The 20,498-nt window shown below is 39.5% G+C and overlaps 2 protein-coding genes across 2 annotated transcripts in view; both read left to right on the top strand.

Annotated features, from left to right (window-relative positions):
* col7a1 (collagen, type VII, alpha 1) overlaps window positions 1-8,694 on the top strand; it is a 90,938-nt gene extending 82,244 nt beyond the window's left edge. Inside the window, exons 76-90 of the mRNA XM_084743036.1 lie at window positions 172-207; window positions 541-597; window positions 712-783; window positions 1,863-1,934; window positions 2,066-2,101; window positions 2,200-2,280; window positions 4,074-4,127; window positions 4,445-4,498; window positions 4,608-4,670; window positions 4,749-4,811; window positions 5,407-5,523; window positions 6,684-6,761; window positions 8,213-8,266; window positions 8,415-8,463; window positions 8,678-8,694. Coding sequence (XP_084599162.1) covers window positions 172-207; window positions 541-597; window positions 712-783; window positions 1,863-1,934; window positions 2,066-2,101; window positions 2,200-2,280; window positions 4,074-4,127; window positions 4,445-4,498; window positions 4,608-4,670; window positions 4,749-4,811; window positions 5,407-5,523; window positions 6,684-6,761; window positions 8,213-8,266; window positions 8,415-8,463; window positions 8,678-8,694 — 903 coding nt within the window. The remainder of the gene's footprint in view (window positions 1-171; window positions 208-540; window positions 598-711; window positions 784-1,862; window positions 1,935-2,065; window positions 2,102-2,199; window positions 2,281-4,073; window positions 4,128-4,444; window positions 4,499-4,607; window positions 4,671-4,748; window positions 4,812-5,406; window positions 5,524-6,683; window positions 6,762-8,212; window positions 8,267-8,414; window positions 8,464-8,677) is intronic.
* A 1,574-nt stretch (window positions 8,695-10,268) lies between these two features.
* On the top strand, window positions 10,269-17,443 carry LOC146331611 (uncharacterized). The gene is made up of 5 exons (XM_084733516.1): window positions 10,269-10,913; window positions 11,160-11,285; window positions 14,130-14,303; window positions 14,696-14,878; window positions 15,378-17,443. Exons 1-5 carry the CDS (start codon window positions 10,622-10,624, stop codon window positions 15,404-15,406), a joined length of 804 nt encoding a protein of 267 aa, XP_084589642.1. The 5' UTR covers window positions 10,269-10,621; the 3' UTR covers window positions 15,407-17,443.
* Window positions 17,444-20,498: the final 3,055 nt, after the last annotated feature.

Genomic DNA, 20,498 nt, shown 5'->3' with positions numbered 1-20,498 from the left:
GGGTCCCCCAGGGATTCGTGGCGCTCGGGGAGAGAAGGTGAATACTACCAGTCCTTTTCCTATTTCTCTGTGTCATCATGCCCCCGAGGTTCTGCTCATGTAAAGTAGTGAATTAAATCGACACGCTTCAATTAAATGTTTGGCTCTCAATCTTTTTTTTTTTTTTTTCAGGGAGACATCGGGCTGCAAGGTGACAAAGGAGAGAAGGTGTGCATTTTAATGTCTAATAAGCTCCACTTGCTGCTCACACTCTTTCCGTCTGTGTTGCTTGAGTATTTGTTTATGTTTGTAAATGCCAGTGACACAGAAATGGAGAAAGAGGAGACTAAGGCATATTTGTGTCAGCGGCAGCTGTTTTGAAAGAGCTCTTTCATGAGATTTACTCTGTAGAGAGCAGGAGGAATATATGAATACACACAATGTTAATGAGCTGTGATACTATTGAGTGGCACAGCGTAAGAAAAGGTAACAGGATGAAACGTGTGTTGGCGTTTTGGCTTTGGGGTGAAGCCAGATGTTTACAGATGTTGTCACTCACAGGGGGACACAGTGCTGGTGGGAGGACCTGCTGGAGAAAAGGGCAACAAAGGAGAAACAGTCAGTGAAGACCTGCATGGGTCAAAATGTTTCATATAGTAAAATATCCACTTTTGTTCTGTGCTTATGGTGCGTGTTCTGCTCGTTGTGGATTTCACTGTTGTTCCATTTTAGGGTGACAGGGGACCCAAAGGTGTGCAGGGAGAAAAGGGAACAAAGGGTCAAGAGGGGCCTCCAGGGGAGCAGGTAAAGTTGTTTACTCTTGTTAGAACAGATGTGATGGTTTTAAGTCTGCTTTTTAATTAATATTTAATAACACCTAATAATACTTAATTCAACTTTAATTTAACCGGGTAAATAAACAGTTGAGATAAAAATCTCTTTTTCAATGGCGATCTGGCCAAGAGGACAAAAAAGTAACACATCAAGTGGATGTCAACTTAATCCATACAATAAGAGTCAAGATAAGACACTACAAGTAGTACAGAATAAAAGAATAATGTCCCCACATCAACAGAAAAGGTCAAATGAACACAGAGAGTGTATTCCAAATTTAATAACATAATACACTAATATAATATACCAAGAGCATTTTGTAACAAAAACTAGTTAGCTTTTGTTTAAAACTGGTTAAAGAGATGAAGGAGGGAACATTGAGTTTAGCCTGCAGGTCATTTCAAGACCAGGGGACATAACAAGATAGACTCATTTTTCCAGTTTCGGCTTGTGCCAGCCATTAAGCTCAGCTCATTGTTGGAGATAGGAGATAAATACAGACTTAGAGCCTATCTATGTACAGAACAGCCTTGTACATTAGTACCAGTGTTGCAGCCTGTGCATAGCAACTGAAGACCATCTGACCAGCAGGCACAATGTGCTGTAATGAGTCCCGTACTCTGAGTTTGAAATGTGTCTCAAAGCAGCTTGATGAAGTGGGTCATGTAAGGTCAAAGCAGAGGGAAAGGAAAATCTGCAAATGGTATCGGACAGGAAGAGATAGACTGCGGTGATACCATTTACAGATTTGAAAACTGTTTGAAAAACTTGCTCAATCGACTAGTGGTTTCTGGTTTACCTTTTAAATGTATTAAGACTAAGCTAGGGTTGGATGATACGTATATTGTCATTAGTCATATGGATTTAAGCAGACCGAGGAGCTGATCGGTTAATTAACAGTCAGATAAGATCAGAAATGTGAATCGCTTAACGATGACATTTAAGCAATATTCTGATCGGACAGAGCAGTAACCAAAACCCAAGATAAGATGTCCCTGTATTGATGTTGCAAATGATCAGTATCCATATTTCTGTGTATTTGACCTCAGGGTCTGAGGGGAGAGCCTGGAGAAAGAGGATCCACTGGATTCCCAGGTGCCCGCGGCCCCGGTGGACAGAAGGCGAGTGACACAGAGCGTGGCTGATCATCGTGATTAAATGAGTATCATAATTAATATCAGAGCCAGTCGGTAGACGGTGCAGGTAATAATTTTACTGCTCTAATTACCGCAATTCTGTCATCTCTCTGCAGGGGGAAGCCGGCCAACCTGGAGTACCTGGTGAAGCGGTCCGTGATTTTTGCTTCCATCCTAATACAGATTGTCTGTGTGTGGTTTTCTCTCTTTAGTGGACAGAACGATGCATGATTTCTTTTTTGTCTTCCAGGGTTTACCAGGAGTAGACGGGATGCTGGGTCGTAAGGGGGAGAAGGGAGAGATTGGTATCTTAGGAATGAGAGGAATCAAGGTATTTTCAGTGTTTGTGTGTGATTGAAGCAGTGTTTGTTCGTTCTGTGCAGTTTTAACCTTGAAGCATCTTTCAGAGGTCGGTGACGACCTGATAATAACATAAAATTGATATGATTACAGAGAATTAATGCAAATTGTGTCAAAAATGTTCGTGCTGAATACTTGCTTTCACCCTAACATTATGATGATTAATACCTGAAAATGGCTGTTTTGCTCAGCCTTAATTTCCATTTTCTTTAACTTCATCCATTCATTTGAATTCTAGTTGGATCACTGAACCAATCAAAAATGTGGGCAATAATTCAGAGGTGTGGAGCTATGCTAGGTTTTATATTTGTATTATAATACCCTTTATTTAATCAGGTAGTCATTGAGATAATAATCATTGAGCACAATAGGAAAAATTCAACGCACAGCAAAGACAGCCAGTCACAGACAAGCATATCCATAAACAGCGTCAGAAGCCATCACAGACATCTCTTAAAATCATACAAATTCTAAATTCGTTCAGTGGGATGAGACATCAAAACATTAAACAAATAGTTTGACATTTTGAGAAATATGAGTTAAATGAGAAAACCACTGCTGCCACCCTCATGTCTGTTCTGTAAATGTGTAGTTGAAACCGGCCACCAGTTAGCTTAGCTTAGCCTAAACATTAGAACTGGGGGAAACAGCTTTACTGGCTCTGTTCAAAGGTGACAAAAAGTATAATTATGACATTTCACCATTTTACAGGAGGTCATGTGCCAGACTTTTTCTTGGCCTGGACTACTAACTTCCTGGAGACTCTGCTGGTTGCCTGGCAACTGGTCCTGGCCAAGAAATAGTCTCAGATCCTGGCATCGCAAGGCTACTTTGCAAACATGAATTAATCTGGAATCTCTCTGTTCATTTTTGATTTCTAAGGGGCATTATCAACATATGCAGGTAAAAATGCCTCTGGATGCAGTTGGATAGAACTACAAACAAGCAGAGCAATGAAACATGATCTACAACCAATCAGAGCAATGGAATATGTGGCGTAGCTTGGTCTTAGGTCTTGGATTTTAGTGGACTTGGTGGGAAAAGTGATGCATTGACTGGACACAATTGGATAAACCTATAACCAGTCAAAGCTGCAAAACATGAGACGTAACTTTTCAAATCTGGATCAGGATGCTCCTCTGTCAATCATTATATTGAGCCAAAATGGATCTAAGGCAGGCAGAATTCTGTCTGAATGGAAGAGGGGGGTCAGACGTACCTGCCAGAGGAAATGATTTTTTTGCAATTTGTTTTTTGCACAGAAAAAACAAACAAGACAAATGTGAGTTTTAAAGGTGCTGGTTGGGCAAATTTTGTTACTTTTGCACAATGCTAGACTGTTGTTTCCACAATTTTATTTATTGATGAAGAAGTACCAGTGTGCTATCAGAAGCCATTTGCTGTGTTTTTTCAGCATAGTTGGGCCAGAAAACATCGTCCACTCTGAGTCCTCTGCAGCTGCCACTTATCTTGCTTTTACTTGTCATTGTCCAAACACCCATTATCAGGAAAATTATAGCATTCAGTTCTGCGTCATATCCGCTGCTGTTTGAAACTCGCTACACAAAGTGATTCATGAACGTGTGAGTGTGTGTGCGTGTGTACCTACAGTAAAAGCACAGTGATTCAGCCTGAGTGGCAGGTGAGAGGACTGTCTGTGTAAAGATGGGCTCTCTGTCTGGCTGGTTTGGTGCATTTTGGTCCCTTTGTGACTCAGGAGCCTCCTTGTGTACCTCTGTCAATGATGAAGTTGTGTGTTTCCAGGGTGACCGAGGACCCAAGGGTACCTGTGGAGGCGAAGGACCCAAAGGAGACAAGGTGGGATTGAGACGAGACACAAAATGTGATTTGTAGGAGGAGGAGGATCAGAAATGGGCATAAGTGAAGAAATGTCTAACCCGCTGGGATTTTGACAATGTGGGGTTTTTATTCTGTCTAAATAATGAAGAAATAAACGGAAGCAGGTTGACATTTCACTGCTGCCTGCTGAATAAAATACATACATACTGTACCCTTTGGTTTGATCATATGTTAAACTTTAAGAGGTTCACGCAAGAAGAATGAGTCACACGTGTGTGAGTCATGTACTGTGTGGTTAGTGCTTGAACATTAAATGACTGAGTGTTTGTCTGCAGGGGGACGCTGGTATTCCTGGACGATCAGGCCTGCCAGGAAGAAAAGGTGAACAGGTACGATGAATATCTGTGTTAGAAAAACAGGCATCATGCCCTGTATTACATGCATCTGTGTGCTCCTTAAAGTTTGGTTCTCTACAGGAATGCTCTCTATGTTTTCCAGGGAGAAGTTGGACCTTCTGGGGCCCCAGGGACCCCCGGAAAAGAGGGACTAGTGGGTCCCAAGGTATGTGCCATGTAACTTTTCTTTGTGCATAATCTGTGTCCAAATGCAAAGGATAACCACTTTCCTTTGTCTGTGTAGGGTGACCGCGGTTTTGACGGACTTGCAGGACCCAAAGGGTCTCAGGGGGAGAAAGGAGAACGGGTGAGTTTGTAACTTCTACTTCTGGAGTTCAGTGTGCACATACAAAATTAAAAATAGTCCATTTATAATTGATCCTTCCTGTCCCCCTTTTTGCTCTGTGCTCCAATAACAGTTGAACAAGCTTTGTCACAGACTCTGTGAACTTTCTCCTTTCCTGTTTCCTGTACTTAGCTAAGATATGCTAAGTGCTAGGCTTGTCCAGAGCTCCCTAAAAACTTGATATTTCATCCGGATGGGTGTGGTTTTGTAGGAGGTAGCAGTGCATACTTCGTTTTTAATGTTAGCATTTTGCTAACATTAGCTAACTTAAGAAGTGACTATATGATGCTTTTACAGGTCCCCCTGCAGTGTCTTTTAACAATCCTCAAAATGTAGTTTTCTTTTCAGCATAGACAAGCCTAGCATATCTAAGTACAGGAAAGAGGAAAGGATAAAACCACAGGTTCTGTGAAAAGATGTATGACTTTGGGAGGGTCAGTGGTAATGAGGCCACATGCTTTACCTGATTTCCATACATGCAACATCAGAAGCACAACATCACTCGTCCTCACAACTACCTGAGATACATAACCAACTGTCTCTGTGTTTCATGTAGGGTCCACCTGGGGTACCTGGTCCTCCTGGTCCCAGAGGAGCGGATGGAGCACCAGGCCTGACAGGCGCTCAGGGACCAACTGGTGCTAAAGGCCCAGAGGGGCTCCAGGGACAGAAGGTGACTATTTTACTTTGACTTGATGATTCTACACACTGGTCACATATTTTATATGTGGGGGCAGACATCTGTTAAAGAGAAGATGAGATGGGATATGATAGCATTTCAACAACCAGCAAATTGTTACACCGTCAGTTATGGCTGTGCACAGATTTGATGGTGATTTAGCAAAGAAAAATACAGTATAATGGAAGCAGTAATAGACAAAAGTGTCAATTACGTCACTGAAAGAGTGCACAAAATAGCAGCGGTCAGAGGCATCTGAGTGGTGAAGAGGCAACAAAGATGAAACTTTTGTTTATGACAGTTTTGACATTAAATGTATGATGCAAGACTGGTATAAAAGGAATACAGTCTTTTTGTATTTTCCCTTAATTTGTTCTCCTCTTTCTTCTTCACCTGCCTGGTGGTTTTGTTTGATTGCTGTGTATTGCTTCATGATGATTGAGAGTTTGATGGGTCGTGCGTCTGACTGGCTTGTCTGCTGCATCATCAAGTAAATAAAGGAAGCTGGTGACAGGAGAGCAGAGCCATATCTGTCTCTCTGATGGATGCACCTTTTATTCAAACTGAGATGCTCTCCTGAGTAAACCTGGCTGCATTATTTTCCTAAACAAATATTTTGCTTTGGTGCAGCATGAAAGGAAGCCTGAGTGTGTGATATAGAAAGGAAGTAAACACTGTAAACCTTTACTGACATGACATATAATATATAGAAATTCTGTATAAGAATATAAAAGAAGTGGTGAAATGGTTATTATTGTGGTCATGTATTCATTTTATCCTAACATGTATGTGCTTTAGCTGCAATGTAGGTACAAGACCTTATGTACCAGAAGTGCATATGAGACTGTGTATTCTCTGCAGCCTTGGTGTGTGCAGCATTGTGAGGTAACTTTAAGATACTGTGTGTGTGGATTAAAGCAGCGTAGGAACAGTACATACAGAAAAGAAGATACCAGTGGAAATAGTGTGCAACATAAACTGTTATCTTTCCTGGAGTTATGCAGGTTAATAGCACCTGTCCAAGGACTATGTATATGGAAGCAGCGGGGTATTACTGTTGTATTTTTACTTGCAGTGTAAGTTCAAACTACATTTGTCAGATGCAGACATGTTGATGTTGTTTTCATGTTGATGTTGTTTTTCTTGTGTGTCAGGGGGAGAGAGGTCCAATCGGTCCAGCCACAGTGGGTCCACGCGGTATCCCAGGCATCCCGGGGGAGCGAGGAGAGCCAGTTAGTGTTAAACTAAGTCTCTTGTTTTTTTTGTACAGCCACCTTTAAGACAAAACACTGCAGGCAAAAACATTGAGCCTCATGCAAGAACCACTTGTACTAACAGACTTGTTCTAAAGTGGTACAGGTACCTGAATTCCACTGCTGATGCAGTTAAAATGACAGACTTTACTTTACTGATCTCTGAAAGTAGGATGTCAGACCATTTGCATGAATGAAACACTTCCTGACATATGGTGCTGGAAGAGTAGCTTTATATGGTATTATTGTGACGTTAATTACGGTAATTTACAAGTCTCATGCATGTGCATTCAGATATGCACAGGTGTTTACACAGTTATCTTAAGTTAGAAGCATTTGGTGAATCTGACGTGGGATGTCCATACAAGCCCGATGTACCAAAAAGTATGAGAAATTTAAGATAAGACTAAAAAGAAATGTTGGCATGAGGCCCATTGAATTTTAATTCAGTTTTCTGCTTTACATTTGTATGCAAATCAGTGTTTAATACATAATGAATCATTTGCATATTTAAACATAAAATTTAAGAAAATGTGTAAAACAAAAAATTATTGTCTCAATGTAAGAAATCAAATGTGGATGTTTAATGGTGATATCGGTTAGTTAAAATGTTTAAATTATTTAACTGTAGCCTTTTTTTTGGTCTGAGGTGTGTTGAATTATACTATCTTTAAAGGCCACCTCCTCAAAAGTTTTTCTTCAATGGCACTTACATTTTTTCCCAATATTCTGAAGGGTTTTTTTTAGGGTTTGTACATATATCATTCACAGCCTGATTTATATAACTTTTTATTCCTTTTATGGAGTGACGAGAAGACTTATCCAAAACTCCCTCTTTAAAAACCTTTAATTCTCATATGTCACCAAAATGAAACAAGAACTTTGAACCTGGTTTTATGTTCAAGATGGTGATTTCTCTTCTGGACATGTATGCGAATTTGCACACATTTAATTAGAAAAGGTTCCATTTGCATATTCAAACATAAACTTTTGGGAAAACTTGTAATACACAAAATAATGATCCTAAACTAGGTAATCAGCTATGGAAATACTTCAGTACTTATTGAACTTCACTCTACATTCCGATCATTTTTCCAGCTAGGATAAATTGTTCTTGTGAGCTCCTCAGGCTCAGCCTTTGTCACTTTGACAGTTACTTATTTGTAAGGAAGAAAAAGTGGTTATTAAAATGGTACACACATGTTATTAAAACTTTTGTAGCTTTAATAATATAAATGTTTGCTTAGGACACCAAATACATCCAATAATACTTGAAGTCTAATCTTAAAGTCACACTTGCTGGTTTAACCTTTCACTTTGACTTTGCATTTAGTTCATGCGCAGCACCTGTGTCTCAGTCTAATGAATTAATGTGCTGCGAGCCTCTCTGTGGGTCGTCGTGTGTGTCCTAATACCTGTCCATGTTGCAGGGAGAGATGGGCCCAGATGGAGCCAAGGGAGACAGTGGAGAGCCAGGCATGACGGTCAGTGTTTAGCCTTACCGCAGGGCTCAATCTGAAGACGATGACACCAAGCAGCAAACACACACACACACACACACTCTCTCTCTTACGCAGAGTTGATATTAGGGTTGCGTTTGTAAGTTTGTTTTGGTCTTTATTTTGAATTCAGGAGGATGAAGTCAGACAGTACGTTCGCTCCGAGATGAGTCAGCACTGTGGTGAGTCTTTCATGCAGCTTGCATTGCTAATTTATAACAGAGATGTCCCCAAGTAGAACTTCAGACGGCAATCACAGTAGATGAGTCACAACCTCAGCTTAACTCTATGAAAGTGTGATTCAAAAGGAGCTGCAGCCATGCCATGACTCTCTAAACTGACCTTTATTCTTCCCTCTCTTTCTGCTTCCTTCCTGTCCATCTGTCTGATCCTCAGCGTGTGGAGGTGAGTGAGCCATTCAGCTTCAGTGGAGAGAACAGGGTGGACAGAAGGCCTGTGATTTAGCATGAGTCACAGCGGTACACTATACCACATATGGTGCTGCAGAATCTGTAGATTGAGCAGTCAGTGACATATATTACATCTTTTTAACAGTGCAGCTTCAGTGCACACAGTTAGCATGCCCTTGCTCAGTACTTTTGTGCAGTTTAAAGGAGTTAAATGCATTATCATTTAAATTCATGCGCACAAATGAACAAAAAATTGAACAAAATAACAAGATGGTGTTAAAGATACTGATTCAATGGGCTCTTCTCTACAGAAGCTCTGAGAGGCAAGCGAGAAACAAATCTGGTGACTCATTTTCTAAGTCTGATCTAAATTGTTTTCTGTATGGTGTCCACTTAAGAACTGGTGAAAAAATGGTTAGGGAAGGTAAATGTTTTTTTTAAAAAAAATCCCATCTGTGAAGCATGAGGAATAAAAAGTTTTACCAGGTTTAAAAAAGAAAGTTTTATTCAGCCACAAGAGGCTGAGGCACAACACAACACCATGTTTTAAAAAGGACTAACTCCTTTTCTAAAACACAAACATCACATCATCATCATGGCCACATGACACTGAAGCATCTGTCAGTATGGGGTCTTGTTCATGCATTTCAAAAATCAGCAGCAAGTGAGCAGCCAGACTCTGTGCAGTATGCAGTTTTCCTTTGATATGTGTGAATACTTATGATCTGTTTGTGTGTAATGAGTGTGTGGTTGAGCCAAAGAGAGGCTGTGCCAGGGTCTGCACTCAAAGCAGAAGGGAAGTTTAGGAGTGAAGTTGTCTTGTGGCAGTAAGTGTACATTTGAAGTTACAGTTTGCCCATGAACAAACTCTGCAGAAGAAGTTCAAGAAGTCCCTGTGTCTTGTTTCCCAGCCGCTGGGTAAAGTGAATTAAAAAGCATTTCTGTCACGTGAGACATGCAAGTGAAAATCACATCTGACTCACTTGCGGTTGAGACATGGGGTAAAAATGTTCATGTTTTCTTCCAGGTGAGTTTTAATTTCTCCATGCACTCAAAACACGAGGTACAATATAATATAATATTGTGTGTTAGAATGTTTTGAAACATAATGTCATGTCTTTCTTTTGGCTGCCAATATTTGACACAGATTAAACTACATTTCTAGCCAAAAAAATGATCCTGACCCACTTTTTTTTTTTGCTTGTTCTTAAGTGATAATCAGACGTAGAAAATGGATCACCAGAATCTGATGTTTGTTTTTACTTTTCAGTCTCAAATGCCTCTAAAATATAAATAAATCTCTTTAATAATGTCTTTGCCAACACACAATACTCTGACCAAGTCAGTGACCTTCTGTTTTATTGTTTATTATATAAACATGCAAGACTCAACAGTTTTCTCCAATCAATGAACACAATCTAAATGTACTCACAGTGAAAAGGGATAACATTTTTTTTTTTAGCAAATTAACAAAAAGAGAATTAGCAAAATATTATCAACTTTCCCCAAGTTTGAACTAATGTGTTTGTTGTCTGAGCAGTTTATCAAGGCGAGATTTCATCAGTGTTGTGTAGCAGCGTGAGATGAGTGATAGTGAGGCAGGCTGTTAATAGTTATGCAGTGTTACTGAAAATGAGGCTAAAACAAACATTTTACTCATGTTTAATTCATTTCTCATTATCTAAGAGATGGTTGTGTGTTTCATTATGTTCAGTTCATTAATTGTTCAGGACTGCAATCTTTCATTGAATCAGTACTGATTTGACTTGGACTCAAGTCAAAAAATGTTTGACTCGAGTGCGACACAAGTCCATATAGCAGCGGCTTGAGTCCTTAAAGGATTGCAAACAGTTTTTGGAAGACTGCCCCTTATTGAGCAGTCTTACAAAAACTTTGTAAATCCTTTTAGCTGGTGTGTTGGAACGGTGGAATGATTTTTGTGGTGCTTTGGGTTGTTGTGGCTGAATGTTTTACTACCAGAATGTTCTTTCCTTCCTTTTTTCATCATGTTACCTCTCTGGACCCCCCCTGTTCTCCCTCCTGGGTAACACTTACCTGGTCCCCCTCACTCCCTGACTCCTGTCTCTGCTCCCTCGGTGTCCTTGTTCGATCCTTCTTGTCCTATCTGGCTCTCTCAGGTTTAAGCCCAGAGACTCGGTCCCTGCCCCCGGTCAGGGCTCGGCCTGCACCAGAGCAACAACTGATCCTGAAGGGTGAGGAGGGTGAGTGTGTCCATCCACCACTCTGCCTGTTGGCCTGGATCTGTTTGTTTGTCTGTGTCCGTCTCTAACAAACAGGTTTAATTTGGTGGTGCTGCGTCTGGAGACCTCTGAACATTGGGTGGTTTTCTCATCAAGAAAACAGAGGACTCCGTTTGTGTTTATCTCCCACATATAGTACATGCATATCCAGACATACAAATGGCAGAGTAGAGGCTTCTGAACTGTGTGGCGTTGCTCTTCTCTCAGGCCGTGAGCTGCGTGTGGTGGTGAACACCAACGACCCAGACTACGAGCACATCTACTCCATCGAGTCCTACGATGACCCCCTGGATGAGCTGCTCTTCTTCACTCCCTCTTCCAACCAGAGTGATGGTACTGTGTTTCATACTGTGTACAAGGCTATCAGACAGTCAAGCAGCACTTCACTGAGTACCGCCTCAACCAACCTGGTCTTTGTCCTAAAAACCTGAATGTGTTTTTTCTGTTTGCAAGTGAAAGAAATACCCCAAAAAATTTCACGTTGATATTTGCTGTTCCTCACCTCAAAGTACTATTTGACTATTTTTTTTTATCCAGTTGATTGTTTTTAAAATATCTGTTTCTGGATGAAGCTGCAGTTCCCTCAGTCTCCTCTTTTTGCATCCATTGTGGGTTTTTTTTTTTTTTATTCCTTTTAGCTCTCTCCAAACAGACTACAGTTAGAAAAGCTTTGGTCCTCGTTTGACAAAGGGAAACGAGGTCAGAGAGGAGGCGTCATGGCAGTTTGATGCACCTAACAACGCTCTTGGTACCTGTGTTCTGCCATGTGAAACAACAGGTGTACTTTGAAACACGCACAGCATAGGCTTTCAGTGCGTTTGGGCTTTTTGAAGGGATAATTCTGTCATTTATCTACTCATCATGCCGATTAAAGGTCAGGTTTATCTTTTCAGCCCACAAGACACTGCTATAGTTTGCCAGGAAAACAGTGTTGCAAAATTTAAAAAACAGCTTAAGTAAATGGTGACCAGTTTTCAAATGGAAAAAAACAACCAAAGAGCATAAAATGCCTCCATACTGCTCATCTGGCATAATCAAAGTCTCCTAAAGCCCCAAGATGCTGTTCATTCACATACCATCACATCACTCATGCACACCAATTCAGACAGTGTGCACACGCACATGAACGTGGATCTATGCTAAAGATCTACAGTGAGACTAAAAACATGGTGTAAATTACATCTTTCAAGTCAGCTTGGCATGTTAGGGCTTTAGGAGGCTCTTCCAGAGGAGCAGTATGGAGGCATTTCCTGTTTTTTATCTCTTGTTTTTTTTACATTTGAAAACTGGTCACCATTTACTTACATTGTTTGGGAGATTCTGCAATGCTGTTTTCTTGTGAAACTCTAGCAGTTTCTTGTGGACTTAAAAAAAAACGAAAATGAAAAGTATTTATGTTAGTTCAGAACAGCCACACTGGAGGGGGGAGTGAAAAGCCAGCCGTCAGATAGAGTGGGGACTATAGTGATTTTTTAAATATATCCATAACAGTGCACAGTTTTAGCCAATCTTTCGGTTGTTCTCATTAAAAGTGACAGAAAAGTTATGCAACAAATAGAAATAAAACAGCTGAGAAAGATATGCTGTCTTCAAATTAAACTTGTGGTTATGACATGGAAACTACTGTACACATTATGCTTGGTGTGTAAGTAATTAAGCTACAGCAGCATTGATGCTAAAAGACTCTTTTTTCGTTATTAGCTAGCAAGCGGGTGACATAATGCAGGAAAGGAAGGCATGATGAAAAGTTAAGGCCGTTGGTAATGTCAGACATATTATTAAATTACCAAAAAACTAAAATCACAATATATTAACCCACCATCTACTGAAAACTGAACCTCCATGGCCTGCGCCATTTCTGAAAGTGTCAGTAAACGCATCACGCATCATGAACTAAAAGCTGTCACAAAATTTCAACTTCTGAGGTTGTGAATGGTCATTAATGGTCAGACAAAACCTGTCCCCACTTTGACGTTGGAAAGGTGTGGGGGAAAGAGGGTTTCCAAAACACCACCTGACAAGTACATGCAGCTTAAGCCCTGACAATTTTTAATGCAATTCTAAAACATTTGCAAAATTGATTTTTGGAAGATTTTGAAATCTGTATATATTAACATATACGTCTAAATCTTCCTTGATGTTGCTATATTCTGTGGCACCACCAACTGTAGATCAGAAGAATGATGTGAAACCAGTGGCAGGACTGTGTTGTCTTGCCCACTTGCATGCTCGCATGAATGTGTGTCCTATGTGTGTGCAGAAGACATCGCTCCACACAGCACTAAAAGTAGTCACAAACTCCACAGGATACTCTTTTAATACAACATTAAAACAGCACAGTGGACGTCTGGGGTTGTTTGAAGTTCCGAAAGGCAGGTCAGTATATACAGCTCACCTAGAGCAACCTTTGTTGAACTCCCAAATTAGTTTTTTCAGGAAATGACTAAATCACTACCCTATCCTTTAAAAAAATGTCAGTATTCCTAACATCCATTATGACTTAACATGCCTATCTATTATGACATTATGCGATTAAGTCTGGGTTTTCCAAATCTATTGTCAAGTCAAGTCCGTTTTATTTATGTAACCTACACATCACACTTTACCACAAGGGCCTTTACAATCTGTATAGCATAGCAATGAAGGTGGTGATAAAACATTGTAATTACCAAAAATCACAATCAACAAAATATGAGAATAAGAACCAGATTATCAAACACCAGAATTCCCCTTTAATTAAACTATTTTCGTCACTTAACTATGACCCTGACATTAACCAAATTAGTTTACATGCTACAGACTTATCATGTGATAAACAGAGGATGGCGTTTCAAATTTGTGCTCATGTCCCGTAATTCAGTTTATTCAATCAGCACATAATCCAATTTGTGCTGTGAGGAGCGAGTCTCATATTATGTATGCGTTCCACTTTGTGTTCATTTCATGACATTATGACACTGTGTTGGCCTTGCGTACCTCCTCACACAGCCTGCTGCAAGCACACATCACCCTGGATCTGTGACCTTTCATGCAGATACACGATCTTTACACTCCTGTCACGACGTTAATGTATTTTTCTTTTCTGTTTAGGCTGAACATGTTCATTCTGTGTCTGTTTGTGTGTGTGTGCCTGTGTGTTTATGTGTGTGTGTTTTGTGTTTCTGTGTGTGTCGACAGGTAAGGCTGTCAAAGATGAAACTGTCAAAACAATCAAAGTTGAACCAAACAAACCAGCCAGTGCTGGCGTTAGGAGAGCAGCAAGAGTTGCTGGTCAGAGAACAGTCAAAGTTACACCTGTGAAAGCAGCCCAGTCCAGATCAGTCAGGTCCAAGAGGAGTGTCACAGGGGAAGGTAAACCAGCTCATTTGCTGTTTGGGAATTTATTATTAAGGGTTAACTCTGCCTGCCTGGTGTTTGGCCCTCTCTGCATGTCTCAGGCTGCATTGGCTGTTTTACTGCTGACTTAAAGGCATAAATGCTTTCAGTAAAATAAAATACAAGTGCAAAGAACAATATATCAGCAACAATAAGCTACTTTGCATCTATAAAATTTACAATTATTGAAATAAAAAGGTTGTTTTTGATTGAGTTTTTATCTCAGTGGTCATGAATGCTTGTTTTGGGGCTCCTCTATTGCTGTTCTGCCTTTGCTCCTCTTTACCTGGCCTGCCCTCTCCTCATGGTGCATGTCTTCTTTGTGTCTGTGTGTGCGCACTCCTCACCTGTGTGTTTGTGTGGTGCAGCTCCAGCGGATCTGTGCCTGCTGCCCATGGAGGAGGGGAGCTGTGGACGATACACCCTGCGCTGGTACTTCAGCGCAAAGGCTCAGGCCTGCAGGCCCTTCATCTACAGCGGCTGTGAAGGAAACGACAACCGCTTCCTTCACCTGGAGGAGTGTGAGGAGGTCTGCCTCGGGGAGGTCGAAGGTACACACACACACACACACACACACACGCTAGTTTACAGGGTTCATGCACCATATGGAAAAGCGGCATTATTTTTCCAAGCTATGAGCACGAATTTAGATATTGACAGGTTTGAGAAGTTTAGAAAGGAAGCTCTTGTGGATGACTTTTAGTCACTTTTCTGCACAAGGAAACCTTTATGGCTGCATATAATATATAATAATATAATATTCTTTAATCAATATGTTGAGGGAAAACAATGCAAATATAGATAGCACCAGTTTGTTTATTTCCTCTTTGCTCAGAGATGTGCTCAACTTTCTGTTCAGGAGTGTAGACTGAACAGCCACAATGGCTAAATGCAAGCTGTTTGAGGACAGTCCCAAATATAAAGCTTGGTAGCAAAAGATTCCAAATGAGAAAAGAAACCTAGATATCAAATATAGTCTGAAATGTGCAGAAACTTGAGTTTATTTCAGGTATTGAATGTATGTGGACTAACGACTGATCTGTGGTGCAGGTTCTCATCCCCCGAAGACAGCTCGATGATTGTTGGCCAAATCCTCCTCAGCCACAGGAATGTTAGCATTTATATTGCTTTTATAGATCATAATTTGTTAAATATCAATGGTCAAGATTTTTGTTTTTGTTTATTTATTGCTTCTATAAACCCAGCCAAAGTTATTCCATGGTTGAGAGGGTATACAAAGAGTGTTGCCTCCTTGCTTTATGTTCTCAATTCCAGGCATACAACAGACAAAATGGTGTTTATTAGGTTTAGAAATACTTTATTTTGGTTGTAAAACACTTTTTAACAACTTTTGCACACAGAAGAGGAGAGTCTTTGCTTTGTTCTGTTTTTCTTAGTTTAACTTTACCAAAGTATTGAGGTACTCCAGTACTTTTTCCTATTGCATGTTGCACAGAGATAATAAGACTTATCATCTGCATACAGAAATGGAGTGGACAAATTACCAGACTCACCTTACAATCTAATGCAATAATCCTTAAGTAAATACCAATATGGTGAAGCTCATGATGTTTCATTAACTCAATAGTGTTCAGTCATTATGTGTGTTTACATGGAGCCTATTACTCCACTAATTATTAGAGCAAGAAAACTGAAAGAAAATTCCTTCCCACTCGACTCAGTGTTCCCTTAGTTTGGTATTTACAAGCGCTTTGTTCCAGTTAAGTCATGTCAGTTTTTGTTTCTATTTATTATATAGTCCCAAATCACAATTTACCTCAATGGTATAAAACACAAATTCACAGCAGTAAACAAAGCATTTGACTCAGTTTCATTCTCTTTAAAGGGTTTTGTGGAGGTGCTGGCTGTGGAGTTTGGATATCATTTTATTTTGCAGTCATTAAACTTTAGTGAGTTGTTGGTCGAATGCTTGCATTAAGGAGGAAGAACGTTGATTTCTTGTGTTTGGTTAATGTTAATCATCTGAATCTGATGCAAGTTGTAACAATTTTGGCCTTTTTTATACCTCTGTGCTTCTTCTTGCCTTAAAGGGTAATTTCAGTATTTTTCAACCTAGGGCCTATTTTTTTACATATATTGGATTCTAAATGACTAAAAGGTACAAAACGTTTTTGAAATGGTCCAGTAGATCCTGTCAGCCGGCAGCTGCGAAAAAGACTGCAGTTGCTGTCCGCTAAAGGTGTTTGTTTTTGCCACTGACAGGCCCAGATTGGTATCCTAACTGTCAGACATCATTATGACAAGAATCCCAACAGAGAGAGATCTTTTTTGGAATAGTAAAACACTTTTGTTTAACAAGAAACAGTTCTGTTCAAAGCCACCAGAATCCACTGATAAAACCGTAACCTTTTACCTCGCAGAGGACAGGAGCTTCTCTAATATTAGTTGGATAACAATGTGAGCCTGTCAGTGGTAAAAATAAAAAAACAAGCACGTACTTTGATGGACGCGTTTGCCTCCGAGGATTATGTTGCAACCATTGCAGTCCATTTCATGGCTGAGGTGATTTTGGCACCCACATATATAATAGTAGGGCCCAGCTTTAAAAATACCAGAATCACCCTCAGTGACACTTAAAAGACCCCTATTACAGCTGCTAATTGGTATTCAACTTGCTATGACTCACTTGTGTTGCTGCCTTTGTAGTCGGGACTTTCAGCGTTTGTTGCCTGAATTGTGATGTGTCAAGGAGAAAAGCACAAAACTGTACAACTAAACACATGACAGCTGCATTGGTGAAGGGGAACACAAGTACACTGAATGAAATACACACAACATGACATGTTGTCAAAAGACTGCACAAACTGCACCCTTTATGAACTTAACCAAACTGGCAGTTACTGTAAGGATGCTGAATTATGAGGTGTTTTTATTATTTTGCCCACTTCTCATGTGCACACACTGTTCATACTACTTAGTAAAGAAGCTAAGAGGGCAGACTTGTTGGTTCTGGAAGTATTTTCCCTGTTTTCTTTCATGATAATCTGACTATTAATGTCAACAAAGAAACACAGGAGTCACCTGGATAAAGTAACAATATTTTAGTTTTCTATACAGCTTTGTTTCTGCTTTTGCAATCAGTTTGGTTAGCAAATGGCTCTAAATACTGTTGTATTTAGTAGTAGCTACTGCACTCATTGCTGTGGACAAGAAAAAAGCCAGCGGTGCAAATCATAGCTTCAATAAAAAAACAAGAATGAATGTTGAATTCATCCAAAATTGATCCACAGAATCAGAATCATAGAATGTGAATCAGTTTTACTTTTTTCCACAAAACTACGTTAATCTTTAGTCTCTTTAAAAAGATAAGTACACTATCATTGTATGACAAAAAAGTACAAGAAGTATAAGAAACTAGATCAATAAAGCTAAAATAATTTATACAACAAGCTTTGGCCCTTAACAATGCACAGGTTGTCATTGTTTATTTTCTTTACCACAGTGCTTCTCCAAGAAGTTTTTATGTACATGGTATGGTACTTTTGACTTTTTATCAAAGAAGCAGATTTTTTTTCAATCTGGTGGAAATGAATTAATTTAAATTGGAGTGTCACTTGATATTATCTGTGGACTTTTATTTTCATAACCTCTGCTACCTGAAATAACTCTTCTCACAGTTCTCTACATGGTAACTATGCAAGCACAGCTATATTGGGTTATTATTATAATGGATATAGTTTTATCATTTGTATTAAATATGAAGAATCAAGCACAATATTCTGACAATATTTTGTACATAATGTTTTTTTTTATTATTGTTTTGGGGAAAGTTGTGTTTCTGATCACAACTGCATGTTTACCTGCCAGAGGTGCTATTTTTTAAAGGTATTTTTATACTGTGTATTGAAGATGGAAACTTGTGTTTTTATGTGGTGCAAACTTGTTTCTGTAGTATTATGGAACATTTTAATAAAAAAAAGCATTTCTAATAAACCAAATGTTTATGTAAAAACAAGCTTCATGCATTCTCTGATTTTAGCTTTTAATCTTTTCACAGCTTCTAGCTTTAAAGGACCAGTGTGTAGGAATTAGTGGCAACCGTCTGTAGATATAAATGGCTCATTCTGAGGTACTGAGAACATGCTGGAATCCTCAGCAATGATCCTTACAAATTACCAAAGAAATAATCATCCATGGATTGTGACATGTGGCCAGGAAGTGGGTTTCCTGACATTTAGCATAATATAAACTTGATTTCGATGCCAGGGAAATACAAAACTCTTGATGCTTGGTTGTAACATTTCTTCAAGGCGGCTTTTGTTGGTAAAATTAATTTGACATGGACACCAAAGCATATTCATGTTGGATGTGGACAAGTCTGTACAGATTTTTTTTTATTTTATTATGTTCACTGGCAGCAATGTTAATGTGAGGATGCACGATGCAACATGTGTCTGTAGAACAAAAGGCTCAGTTACACAAATATAAATGAACATTGTTAAATATTTAACTGATGAGTCACAACAGTCAATACAGTTAGTCTACAGTATATAACTTAAGATATGAATTTTACCCCAAAATTCAACACACATGTTCAACACATGACACAAAACTGCAACTGCAAAACCATGTTTCAGTCCTTGGATTCCAGTTGATGTTGTGAATTGCAGCAATTCATGTGCTTCTTTTTTCTTTCGCTTCTTGCAGTTTGTAAAAAGATCACTCGGATTGAATCTATTTGTATTGTCAAAACACAACAGCTCTTTCTCATTTTAGATGTTTTTTTGTGCTGTGTGGTGTTCAAGCTAATTGCAAACACTGTCACTCTCTTTGTCTTTTTGCCACTCAGTATGAATAACTGCACTGACAGCATGTCTGTGATGTCACATACGTACCCTCTATTCATGTCTGCTATATTCTGCCAGTAGATCCTCCTATATATTACTCACTGAACCTTTAAAACGTCTAAGCAGATTAGTACTGTATACACAAAACTCACCACACTGTAGAAACACAGCCTGTCAACCTTCTCATTAGTCTGTTTGACAACTAAGATCAAATAATCTTAATCCATGTGCACACGAGAATGGGATGTTTCCAATCACAGAAAATTCACTACATCATTTTTCAGTGGAGGGGTTAATGGAGATTAAGAGATAAGTCATCGTGTGTGTCTCTCTCTCTGATGTAGATGTTCTAATTTCATCAGCAGATTTTCTTAATGAGAGGATTTTCTGCTTGTTGGCCACGACTCCTCCTCCCTTGGTTTTTCCATGCTCTCTGCCCTCGGTTGATTTCCCCTGGTGGAAGACACACACTGACTCCATGTACACTTCATCACACATCAACAGGCTGCGCGCGCTTCTGTCGTCACCTCACCCTCTTCCTTTACCTGATTTAATTTCAAAAGTTTCCTCACTCAGCACAATATAATGCTTTAGGCTTACATGTGTTTGTCAGCGGCTGTATGTCGGCCTTAACAAATGATGACTGTGGCAAGGAGGACAAGATCATGACACACTGACAGTGATTGCAGACGAAATGATAAATACATGGAAAAGGCTCCTCAGGTGACGGGCCGCGGTGCACACTGCTGAGTGTCACACTGAATTACCACCATAGACACTGCTAAATTTTTATGTGCTGAGTAATGTTGGCATTTTAGTTGAAGGTAACTATTGTTCAAAGGTATAAGTATAAATAGGATTTGTCAGTTGCTGCTTGTATAAACAGACCAGAAAGAAAATTGATGGTTGAGTCTTAACCAAGAATGTCGAATGCTAACATTTTGCATTGGTAAAGCATCCCAAGCACAGCAAGGAAATGAGAAAACAAGGGTAAAGAGCAGGGCTTCTGTGGATGCAAGCGCTGCCACACACTTCTGTTGGGTCATGGGTAATGAAGAGTCTATGCACTGTTCTTTGGGAAGTTCATAGTTTGTCTTTAATATTCAGGTTTTTAGTTTGCACTTTGGTAGAATAAATTATATTAGAATTATTTTGAAATTGTAAACTTATCAAAGCTTTTAAGAATGATCTCCACATGTTATCTGATAATCAAGTATGTGTTTAATATATAGGCCTTATGTCTTATGTCTATGTTTCATAGGCTATGTAATGCTGCCAGAGAATATGCAATAATATAAATAAATACAAATTTGATTGAGGCAGGAAAAACGCATTTGGTATTGTTTGGTATAAGCAAAATTTG

Source organism: Lutjanus erythropterus, chromosome 2, assembly GCF_056507025.1.
Source record: "Lutjanus erythropterus isolate fLutEry1 chromosome 2, fLutEry1.hap2, whole genome shotgun sequence".
Taxonomy (NCBI): domain Eukaryota; kingdom Metazoa; phylum Chordata; class Actinopteri; order Lutjaniformes; family Lutjanidae; genus Lutjanus; species Lutjanus erythropterus.
The sequence above is the reverse complement of the archived record's forward strand: the minus strand, read 5'-3'. Positions and strand labels throughout refer to the sequence as shown.

Bases quoted from the DNA above. Each gene is read 5' to 3' on its own strand.
- LOC146331611 (XM_084733516.1), top strand. From the start codon at position 10,622: ATGATTTTTGTGGTGCTTTGGGTTGTTGTGGCTGAATGTTTTACTACC. The intron at 10,914-11,159 runs GTGAGTGTGTCC...CTCTTCTCTCAG, and splicing joins GATCCTGAAGGGTGAGGAGG to GCCGTGAGCTGCGTGTGGTG. The intron at 14,304-14,695 runs GTAAACCAGCTC...TGTGTGGTGCAG, and splicing joins GAGGAGTGTCACAGGGGAAG to CTCCAGCGGATCTGTGCCTG.